The sequence below is a fragment of the Lissotriton vulgaris genome, chromosome 1_1 (genome assembly GCF_964263255.1).
Source record: "Lissotriton vulgaris chromosome 1_1, aLisVul1.2, whole genome shotgun sequence".
In the NCBI taxonomy this organism is placed as follows: Eukaryota; Metazoa; Chordata; class Amphibia; order Caudata; family Salamandridae; genus Lissotriton; species Lissotriton vulgaris.
The window spans coordinates 2,080,319,256-2,080,331,525 of NC_141685.1; the positions used below are offsets into that span (position 1 = coordinate 2,080,319,256).

Genomic DNA, 12,270 nt, shown 5'->3' on the forward strand with positions numbered 1-12,270 from the left:
AATACTATGGTTGACATTGGATTTACCCACGTGACCTCGGCCCACGCTGCTGCCATAAAAGTATTATAATTGCTTGTATGGATATGTATCTGATATCGTTGTGACCCGGGGTGCACCCTATAACTGTGTGGTATTGAATTATAAGAATTGCTGGGGTGGGCCTAGGGTTGACAACATTGCACTGAATTAGGGTTCTGTGGGGGTTAGAAAAGGATCTGTCCCAAGTGTGCATATTATCGACGCCATTTTAACACGGTCGGGCCTAGTACTGTTAGTAATATTTCCAAGTGTGATGTATGCCCCGAAATAAATATATTTATGTTGAATACTAATGTTATTTACATACATCACATGTGAAGTCTCTTTTGTGACACTCACTGTATTTATCATGAGTGAGTCCTGTACCAATGCTTTTCACATTGTCTCTGTGATAATCCTGACTGCTGAGTGCCAAGCTACCCAAGGGTAAGCACAGGTTCTACTGTGTGTGTGCCCCTGATGGCAGTGGTAATTTCTGCCTGGCTGGGACATTGCCTCAGCCAACCACAAAGTGACGGTTCCAACAGTTACCTCTTGCAGGCTCCATTCACCGTGAAAAATGTTTTGTTGAGTTTTATTTTATGAACAATGCATTGCTCATTAAAGACAGAGTTTTCTGCCAGGTATATCTTACGCTGAACAGTTTTCTAGTGTTAAATAGGGATATACGCAGAATAGATTATTGTAAAAGTCATGATTTTCCCACAAGTGTGATTAAACATTGCAACCTTTGTATTTATTTCCATTGAATTTTGTCAAAGTTGCAGAAAAAATGTTTTGCACATTCACACGCTTCTTTCTAGTTTTACAACAGTGTTTAAGTAATCGATTCAATGAATAGATGAGGAGTGTTTACATTTTACTATTGCAACAATGTTGTAGTTGATTTTCTTTATAATGCGTGGCATTTGTACTTCCTTTAACCGCATCGCTGCTGCGGTTATTTTTGCGTTGTGCGGCTGTTTACAAATAACCGCGTTACATGACGAGCTCAGCTCGTCATCCGCACACGTCACCCTTGGCTGATGACGAGCTGAGCTCATCATCCGCATCGAAGGGGTTAAAACTTAAGCAGATATCTTAAATAGAAACAAGACAATGTCTTATTCTATAATTGTCAATAAGATAGTGCTATAGCTCTCGTAACTTCATAAGTGTTTGTTGTCTTTCCATATGTGTTGGTCCCTGAGCTTTCAGTTGGTAAAATAATGCATATGGTACAGATCTTTGAGAGGTACAGGGGTTTTAAAAGTAATTGGACCAAGTTGTGATTTATCCCTTGACAAATTGGATTCCCGGGGCACTAATAGGGGGCAGCTTCTGATTTGCAGGAAAGGATATTGTTAATTAGGTTATTGTTACGAGACACCCAGAGTGTTAAAAATAGGGATCTCTAGTTGGCAGTGGCTTGCACCCTGTCTAAGTAGGGACCCTTATTCTAGTCCGGGTAAGGGAGTTACACACCCAAGATAATCCTGCTCACCCCCTTGGTCATTTGGCACGAGCAGTCAGGCTTATTTCTGAGGCAATCTGTAAAGCATTTGTATATAAACACACTAACACAGTGAAAACACTACTAACGGGCACCACACAAAATTAAAAAAATAACCAATATTTATCTCAGTAAAGCAAGGTCAAAAAAAGAAAAATCCAACATACACTAGCAAAGTTATCACTTTTAAAAAGTTCAAAATATTCCAGTCACTGTTATCATGAAGTACGTGGGATGCGTCAAAATCAAAGATGAAAACAGGCACAGGGGATGTAAGGCGCTGGAAAAGCAAAGTAATGCATCAGTACCTTAGTCCTAGGGGATGTGATTCATCTGTTCTTTACTGCCAGGAGAGGTGATGCATTGGCTCCTTACTGCAGCGCAGTGGAGGTGATGCCTTTTATTTATTTATTTTTATTTATAACGTTTTATATAGCGCGAACATGATCCCGAAGGATATTAGAGCGCTTTACAAAGGAAGGAAGGAAGGACATGAATCCAAAATCTCCAACAGGAAAAGATTACACAACAGGAATATATGCATAAGTGCAGACATATAATCACAAAAATCCCAAGCAGATGAATCTACATTGGAATGTAAAAGACTATGAAGGGGGTACATACTGCGGAAAAGAAGATCATAGATCAAATATCGACATTCAGTAGGAATACACAATAGGAATACTCGCTTGTTTCTTAACCCAGAGAGTCAAGGAGAGTGATGCAATAAGCGTGAATATAACGGGCTACGAAAGGGGATACACAATGCAGTAAAGAAGGGCAGCACCACATGAGAGGGCAATGGTTGTAGGAACAATGAGTTCGAGCAAATGATCCTGGGACAAGTTAAGGTAAAAATGTGTTCATTAAGAATCTTTTGGCTTCCAGTTTGAAAGCAGTCGTTGAGGAGATTCTGCATACTTCTGCTGGAAGAGAGTTCCAAATCTTTGGGGCTGCGCCAGAGAAGGCCCAGAGACCGGTTCTCTATATGCTAAGGATGGGTGGTTACAGGAGGAGAGTGGTAGCACTTCTTGAAGTACTCCCACCGCAGGAAAGTTCAAGCTTTTGCACTAGGTACCTGGGAGTTTTGAAATGCAGGGCTTTGTGCGCTAGAATGGCAATCTTTAAATGAATTCGAGCTTCATAGGGCAACCATTTAAGAGATTTTAGGATTGGGGATATGTGCTCACTTAGTTTGGTACCAGTGACAAGTAAGGCCGTAGCGTTCAGTGATGCCCCTAGGGGAGCCAGAGTGTATTTGGGAAGGCAACAGAGAGTAGCGCTGCCATAGTCCAGCCTTGGCAGTACCAGTGCTTGAACCACCTGCTTGAAGTCCTTTTGTGGAAGGAATGGCTTGATGTTTCTGAGTGTCCTCATCCAGAGATTAGCACCCTTAGACACATTGCTAATATGATTTTTCATATTCAGGTGTTTGTCCAGGGTGATTCTGAGAGATTTGGCTGAGCCTCTGATGAGAGGGGAGCAATTGAAGGTAGTGAGGTGTTTCAGACAAGGGTCGAGCTTTGGAAGGTGGTTAGGGGGAGAGATGAAAAGGAATTCAATTTTGTAGGTGGTGAGTAGTAGATGGTTCTCCGTTCACTAGTTTTGCGTAGTAATTAGGGCTGTGTTGAGTGAAATGATGTTGTCCGGGGAAGAGATTTTCAAACAGAGTTGGGCGTCATCCACGTACATATGGAAGAGAATGTTTGTGGAATTTAGAGAGTTAGCTAGTGGTTCCAAGAAAAGGTTTAAGAGGATAGGAGATAGGGCGGACCCTTGAGGGACTCCCATGAGTACTAGAGAGGGCTGCGAGAGAGAGTGGTTTGCCTTGATTCTTTGTGATCTGTGGTGAAGGAAGGATGAGAACCATTGTAACACCCAACCGAGAAACCCATCCTAATCTTCAAAATGTATAGAAGGTTGTCGTAATTAACCATCGCGAAAGCAGAAGAAAGGTCAAGGAGTATTAAAAGGCAGAAATCATTTTGGTCCAACATTTTTAAGATGTCATGCATAACATGCGTTAGAGCTGATTCTGGACTGTGACCCTTCCTGAAGCCGGATTGATAATGGTCTAGGAGTTGGAAATTATTTGTGAGCACAGAATTGTACGCACTTTTTAAAGTAGTTTGGGGATGTTGGAGATAGGGCGGAAATATTGAGGGCAGTTTTATCCGCGTTAGTTTTTTTTAGTATGGGTGATACCTGCAGTCTGGGATTGTGCCTTGTGACAGAGACGCGTTTACAATCCTTGTCCAGGTGGGAATGAGCCCTGGTTCCTTACTGTCAAGGGAAGTTATTGCGGGGCAACTACTATTAAGAACTTGGCGCACAGTTGCGATGCGTCAAAAATCCAGACGTGCTGGGTGGATGCGGCAGTGACGAAACAGGCGCTGTCCCATGAGGCACAGGGTCAAGACTGATTTACATATGGCTGGGTCTGAAATGGGGTGGCGAAATGAGCTAAAGAACAATGATAGATTCAACCCAGATCTGTGACCGGGAGTGAGTGTATGAAAGGTTTTAGCGCTCTGTCCATCATCTCCTTTTGTTTGCTTTGTTATGTTATCTTATGTTATGTTAACTGTTTTTGTACCGCGCACAGCTGCCCCAGCAAAGGGGCGTCCTGGCGCCATAAGAAGGTATACACAACACAGCATAAAAGAGACTCAATCAAAGATTTTTATTAAAAAGGAAGGTTTTAATAGCCCGTCTAAACTGGAGTAAATCATCCAGTGCCCGAATTTCAGCGGGAAGAGAGTTTCACAACTTTGCGGCCACTACTCGAAAGGAGCGGCCACCTGTCCTACTCAACAAGAAACGTGGGACAACCGACAAGTTCTGACCCATCGATCTCAAGGATCGGGAGGGGACGTAAGGGGTCAGGAGGTTAGTCAGGATTGGGGGGGCCGTGCCTTTTAAGATTTTAAAAGCCAGGCAAAGCACCTTAAACTCGATCCTCTGACCAACAGGCAGCCAGTGGAGCGCTTGCAGTGTTCTCGAAACCGGACATCGCCTGGGCAAGCCCACCACCGCTCTGGCTGCGGCGTTCCGCACTCGCTGCAGCCGCGTGAGTTCAGCCTGGTTTATTCCTGCTAGCAGCGCACTGGCATAATCTATCCTAGATAGTACTGAGGCTTGAACCACTAACTGTCTGGTGGGGGCATCGAAAAATTTAAGTACAGGTCTAAGGCCCCTAATAATGCCAAAGCAAGAGGCTGCCACCCTCTTGGTATGGCAGGTAAAACTGAGAGTAGGGTCCAGCCAGACCCCAAGATTTTTTATCTCCATTACAGGAGAAGGGGTCATTCCTAATTCGGGAGGCCACCAGTTATCATTCCACCATCCTACCTGCTTTCCCACAACCATGACCTCTGTCTTCTTAGTGTTCAATTGGAGACAGTTCTGATTCATCCAATTGGCCACCGCACGTAGACCCTCGCAAAACCTGAGGGCCTCCACACCTGAGTCCCCACTCAACGTGACCGCCAGCTGCGTGTCATCCGCGTACGAGACCATTGTCAGGCCCCAACGCTTGACTACCGCAGCCAGCGGTCTAACGTACAGGTTGAATAAAGTGGGACTCAGGGATGATCCCTGTGGGACCCCCAGTGTCAGCGGGTAAGAGGTAGATTTGCCGGGTGGGATAGCAACCTGGAATGATCTGTCAAAGAGGAAGGACCGGAACCAACACAAGGCGGACCCTCTGACACCTGCTTCCTCTAGCCGCCGCAAAAGGATCTCGTGAGAAACCGTGTCGAACGCGGCACTCCGATCTAATAACAGGAGTGCTGCTGTTCGACCAGTATCCAGCACGGAGCGCAGATGTTCAACCATAAACAGCAAGGCAGTCTCCGTGCTGTGGCCCGCACGAAACCCATTTTGAGTGGGGTCCAAGATCTTGGCTTTGGCAAGATGGTCAGCCAGAATCCCATTCACGTGGGCCTCGGTAACTTTGGCGGCCCATGGCAGCAGTGAAATGGGGCGATAGTTCTCAGGTTTTACCGGATCTAGGGAAGGCTTTTTTAGGATGGGTGTAACTACCGCCTGCTTCCACCTGGTGGGTACGATCCCTGAGGCCAGCGACAGGTTGATGAGGGCTAGCACTGGTGTACGACATGTCGCCTGCATGTTCTTAAACTGAGCAGGTTTGAGTGGATCCGCAGGGGAGCCAGATTTGATTTTTTGGCTAAGTAAATCAAACCTCTCCTCGGAGAGGGGGGCCAGCAGGTCCAAGATCACGTCATCACCCGTAGGGCAACCAACTGGGTCCGAGTGTTGCAGATAAGTTGGGAAGGTGCGATAAATTGCCTGCACCTTTTCGATGAAGAAAGATGCCAGACTTTCACAATGGGAATCTGTGCATATTTCCGCTGCGATGGCCCTCTTGGTCATGAGGTCCTTTAGGACCTTAAAATTCAGTTTGGAGGGGTTGGGGCTATTCCGAAACTCCTGCGCATAGTGGGCGGCGCGGGCTCTGCAGACCGCTCTATGGTATAACTTAGTTAGAGTTGAATAGCAGGTTTTGAGCGCAGGGTCAAAGGATTTTCTCCACCGTCTTTCTGCTTGCCTACAGTCTCTCTTGAGAGACGCTAAGGTCTCATCGTACCAAGGACTGTGAACTTTAGTCCGACAATTAGATCAGACCAAAGGAATTAAAGAGTCAAGGGCCGTGAGAATCCAGTTACAGAATGATTCGTAGCCACAGTTGACATCGGAGAAGGGAGGCAAGGGTGCCTTCTCCAATAGAAGATAAGAAAATCTTCTAACTTTAATTTATTCCACTGTCGTATGTGGGTGGTTTTATTCTGGAGCATAAAGAGGGGTTCAGACATAGGAATAGTTGCTTTCACCAACATATGGTCAGTCCATATAAGCTGGATAGGTGAGCATATATTTATTTCCTCTAAATTAGTAAAAAACGGGTCCAGTATATGCCCGCCCTGATGGGTAGGGAAAGTCACCCTCTGTAAAAGCTGTAAGGCTTCTAAATCGGCCAGACAGCTCCGAATGGAGGGCTGAGATGGTCAGTCGAAATGCAAGTTGAGGTCACCTAGCACATTAAAATTCGCACAGCCAAGAGCCTCTGAACTAATAACATCCGGGAGAGCGGCCCTAAAGGCAGCATCGCAGCCCGGAGGCCGATATATTAAAAGGCCAGTGAAGCTATAGCAGTGAGTAAAGGAGATTTTGAACCGGGCACATTCACATCCCGGAAGTTTTAATTCTTTCCATTCACAGGGGTAACGGCGCTTCACTGCCATAGCAATTCCACCCCCTCTCGAGCCGCGATTAAGGGTAGACACGGCATAGTCAGGGGGGAAAGCTAAGTTTAGTATCGAAGTATCTGCATCCTGTAGCCAGGTCTCGGTCATAAAAAACACATCCGGGGAATCATTAGTCAGGATGTCAAAGATCTCCAGATGATGTTTAACCAGAGATCTGACATTTAGGCTACATATGCTAATAGCGCTCACCCCAGGCACGCAATTCTGCCGAGATGGTATTTCTAAAGAGCGGATACGGGAAGGGGAAGGCAATCTCCAGCAGCAGCAAGTGCAGCGGTAAGGGCCACATAGCGGTGCTACTAGAGGTAAGGAGCAGGTAGAAAGACTCTCTCGAATAGCAAACAGATCTTCTCTGTGATACCTGATAATAGATGAAGCCATGTTGTCAGGCGTAAAAGATAGAGTCCTGCCGCACCCCACACTTCCTTAGCGCTGACGGGCGCAGACGGGCAGGACTCTGGCGCGAATCAGGCGCAGGGAAGGCGCGCACGCTGCGCTGATCCACTGCGCGGTAGAGGGAGCTATAAGTAGGCGTCCCTCGCCTCAGCCAGAGAGCTAGAGCGCTCAAAGATGTCCCCTGAATCCAAAGTGCACCACTACAATATGGCGCCCAGAACCAAACCCACCCGAGGAGCCTGGCCCGCCAAACAGCGGTAGGGGATCCGATTTATAGTGCAGGTTAGGGGCGTTTAAGCAGACCCGTTAAGAACAGGGGATAAGACAAAATAAAATGAACCAAAATATCAAAATCGGGATTTTAAAAATAATAGCTATAAAGACGCGCTAGACGCTATGCAGCACGCATGTACCTTCTAAGGCGCTTGCGCTTCTGCTCGCCTTAAGTAGGCGTCCCTCGCCTCAGCTAGAGCGCTCGAAGATGTCCCCTGAATCCAAAGTGCACCACTACAATATGGCGCCCAGAACCAAACCCACCCGAGGAGCCTGGCCCGCCAAACAGCGGTGGGGGATCCGATTTATAGTGCAGGTAAGGGGCGTTTAAGCAGACCTGTTAAGAACAGGGGATAAGACAAAATAAAATGAACCAAAATATCAAAATCGGGATTTTTAAAATAATAGCGATAAAGACGCGCTAGACGCTATGCAGCACGCATGTTCGCCCTAAGTTGGCAGGTATGCCCAGACGGGAGTCCCTTGCTCACTTTGCGACTAGATTCAAGCTAGCCTGGCTGATGAAGGGTGTTACCCCGAAACTGGTTCCAGGATGCTTGTTTCCGGTTCAGGAAAGACCTGCCTTGGCAGTTCGGGCTGTTCCCATGAGGCAGAGGGTCAGACGGATTTGCATATGGCTGGGTCTGAACTGGGGTGGCTAAGTGAGCTAAAGAATGATGATGGATTCAACCCAGATCTGTGACTGGGAGTGAGTGAAACATTTCAGCGCTCCTTCCATCATCTCCTTGTGTTTTCTTCGAATAATCTGACCAGGTTGACAGCTACCCACCAACCTGCAAAGCCCCTGGGAATCCTCATGGGTGATGAACACAGTACACAAATAACATAAACAAACACATTTGATTTAGGGTGTAATGAGGACCCCAATAATGAAGCATGCCACCATGGGGTGGGTGTGGATTTTCAAACTAAAAGAAGGTGGTCTCTTCTGTCTGAGAGACAGAACTGCTTCAATACTGGGATTCTGCATGGTATCAAAGATAAACAGCTGCATATGAAAAATAATGAATGTCAAATAAGGTGTGAATTTTTTAAATGTGATACAAAAGGTTTCATAAAAAGAAAAGTGTTTACCCTCAACAAGCATGCATGAAGTTAATTTCCATATTCCTAGAAGATGAATTTCCTGAAAGCTTCTGAAGTCATAATGTGGTAAAGGTTGTCTGCCGAAGCCCACTTCAGCTACAATGGAACCTTTTACATAGGCTCTTATCCATATTACACTCTTTGTTAGATGTACTATAGCATTCTGTCAGACTTTAGTCTATAAAACTTCAGCTGTTCACCACATTTATTGTGGGTTTCTCACCCTGGAGATGCTTTGATTCTCATTTCATAGCTCAATATGAGAGTTCAACATAGGTGTTCCCGCAAGCTCTTTGTGTAGATATCCTACCGCATCGACAGCGCAAGGACAATGAGAGAAACACAGAGATGTAAGTCTATTATTACAGGACTTAGCAGGAGGTAATGGTCTTCAAGGCCAACCCATAATTTTTGGTACCTTGCGGAGTGAGCTCTGCTATTGGTAGGAGCCTACGTACGCATTCTCTCTTCCAAATTCTCATGCTGTAGATTCTAATCTACTTTAAAGCTTTCATTTAACTTCAGTAGCTCCTTCAAATTACTCCAACAGGCTGTTGTCAGAGTTGGACAAAATAAAATGCAACAATCTAAGAGTGTAATGGTCTTTGCCTAATGTTCAGCATAGGCAGGTGGTCTGTTTATACATGTAGTTCTAAATTCAGTTTCTGATGCTAAATCACGATGTAACATACGCCTGTTCTTTTCTGCTGGCTAGTCTATTAACTTGTTAACATGAGTCAAGGCTCACTAGTTGACAATGCCTTACAAATTGGCTGATAAAAAACATAGTGAGTATCTTTCCTCACCTTGTGCCACTCCCAAAATAATTTAAATATCAAACAAAGACTTATGACTTCTGAACATGATATTCCCATGCTTCATGTGCTGTGTATCGTAGCCTGCTCCGTTTAACCTGGCCACGACCGAGACACTGATCTGCAGCAGGACTTAATAACCAGGTGCTAATAGAAGATAGTTTTTCAATGCTGCCAATTTTCATGTGTCAACTAAAGCACAGTTGCAGAGCAACACACTGCAATCATCCGAACATCCTCTCATGCAATGCATATGTCATGAAAGGAGTTGGGAGGTAAATATTATTGTGAGTTAGAGGCTCGGGTTATGCTATTAATGCTCAGTTGATCTTCTTAGTAATCTTATTCAGAAAATGATGCCTTACGTTGGCTAGCACTTATTGCCCATTTCAAACCTCTTTGAGACCGATTGTTTCCATTAATTTAACAATTTCAATACGAACATGATCACGTAGTGTCCTTAACATCAGCCCAGAGAGTAATTAAAGCTTGGACTTTTTGCTTCCTACTCCATTTCTTCATGAGATATGGTGGCACTCATACATATAAATATCATGTGTAGTAGTTTAGTCTCTCTGGGTCCACTAACCGCCTTTTGGCCAATTCATTACAGTGCTACACAGTGCGAAGCGGAGGTGGGCCCCATGTTGTACGTCGGTATCAGTGGATTGCTCTCTGTGCATGGAAACTTAGATTGTTTACTGCACCACTAAAGGAAATAAAAGCTACTGGTAGCTCTACCCTAAGAAATCACTGGGCACTTCACCATAACTAAACACATCAGTGCTTCCCTTTTGTCTGAAACATCAGTTGAAAACTATAACTTTCTTCTGGCATGTTCTGCCTGGTAATCAGTGGTTGATAGTTGCAAATGGGATAGAACTTGATATAGACTAAGGAAAAGTTACTTAAATATTAACATTGGGACTATTTTTATTTTCTCATGTGACCACTTCCGATTACTCTCAACTAAGACTATTGTACTAAGATCATTGCTGGAAAATAACTTGCAGAAGGTGAGGTCTGAGGGGTAGGAAAAGGTTACGTACATTAACTATAAATATAATATGGCATGTGATACTGGCAGCTTGCTAGAATGTAAATTGAAACAACTTGATTATAAGTGGTTCGCACAGTATTGACTTATCTAGCTTAATCATGTAAGGAAGGTGTGAAATCAATAAATGTAAAAGAGTTCGTATGTGAGTTACTGATGAGTTTTGTATTTGTTATTCATTGCAGTGGCTTTGACAACTCCTCTGACAAGGATCATGGCTCCAAACCTAGTGCAAAAGCTCTTTATGGTAAGGTTTGTTTTATGTGCCTCTTGCCAAGCTAACCCTTGACATATTTCTATAGCATTCTTCCCTGTTGTTGCATGAATATCTTTCCTTTTTAGTTTGAATATTTGCTGAAAGTACTGAAATCAAACTGTGACTTTAAATTAATACAGTTCTGCAGGGCATGATCTTCTGTGTTCAGTACAATTCAATTGAAGTGAAGGCAATCACATAAGAACTCTTGTAATCTCGATTTCTAATTGGTAAGCCTAAATACCCTTAATCAAAGCTATGTTTTCTTGTTTCTATTACAGTTATGTAGATTACATATCTTGGGTTTTATGGTCGAATTGTATGCATTTTAGAACATTTTAGTGAAATTGTTTATTTGGTTAGTTGAAATGAGCATTGAAACTTTCTTCACTACTTGTGTAGTACATCTTAAAGTAATCAATGGTAGCAACTGTACAATGATTCCAATACAGATTATCTAAACCATTTAGACCTTTACAAGAGGGCTGCATGTAACAAGACAATCTTATTATGGTTAACAAATTTCAGAGACTATTATTGCGGGGTAGGACATTATCAAAATAAGTCGAGCCTATAGAGGCAGCGCGCATGTGCTGCTTGCTTTGTGAGGCATGCAGTATACAGTACCGAGTTGAGCTTCGTGGAAACTCCGCCCATTGGCTTGTGTCTTTGTCCTCCTGTAAATGCGGTCTTCTGATTCATTTTGAGGCTTGTTAGTCCCTCCTCATGACGGCGAAGCCGTCATTTGTCACTTCTTATAGCTATTGGCCCCTTTCCTTCTCTTGCTACACGGTGCGTGTTCTTAAGTAGCACTGTTAAAGTAGCACTCCGGTAGGGCTGCGATTCCCTGAGTGCTTGGAACCAGACATCGGACCCCGGCTTGAGACGCATAGCTGGGTGGAGCCTGCTGTCTCACCTGTGAGGCGGATGCGTCGACTGCGCGAGTGGGGATCGACAAGAGAGAGAAACGCATGTTGCACCACTCTGTGTGGAGACGCGAAGCGGAGGAAGGCGATACGAGCGGGTCACCCGGTAAGAGACTGGGCAAGTGGTGTTGCATCCTGAGGCCTGGGGAGCAACAGGCGTAGTGGCCCGGTCTACCGCAAGGATTAGGCGCTGTGGGCAAGGGCCACCTGCCCCAGAAGAGAAGACTAGCAGTAGTGTGGCCCGGGAGAGAGAGGTAACAGGGGGCACTGCTGCTCTGACTTTACCGTGGCTCTAGGAGCGGCCCGATCTGGGCCTGCTCTGGCTGCGGATGCGCCATTAAAAGGGAAGGGAATTGGCCGTGATTCCAGGATAGCTTGCAGCAGCTGCCGGTGGGTCCCATATCATGCACCTGCAAGAAGGAATGAGAGTATCGCTACATGCAGTGCAGACTGGTGAGAGAAGAGACTGGTGGCGGTGCAGTCTGACCTTGGCCGTGGGTGTGGCATGGACCCTCTTAAGCTAATTGTAGAAGCGGTGTGTGCAGGAGTCCTTAGCCATGCTTTGCACGCTCTGCCTCCTACAGGACAGTGTGTGGGACCCAGCGAGCGCTGCACTGAGGC

The 12,270-nt window shown here is 45.2% G+C and overlaps 1 protein-coding gene across 11 annotated transcripts in view; it reads left to right on the top strand.

Moving 5' to 3' along the window:
- EPS8 (EGFR pathway substrate 8, signaling adaptor) overlaps nt 1–12,270 on the top strand; it is a 1,020,454-nt gene that overhangs the window by 512,500 nt on the left and 495,684 nt on the right. For all 11 annotated transcript variants that reach the window (XM_086920872.1, XM_086920932.1, XM_086920898.1 and 8 more), the window contains one exon: nt 10,653–10,714. In XM_086920872.1, the coding sequence (XP_086776998.1) occupies nt 10,653–10,714 (62 nt within the window). The remainder of the gene's footprint in view (nt 1–10,652; nt 10,715–12,270) is intronic.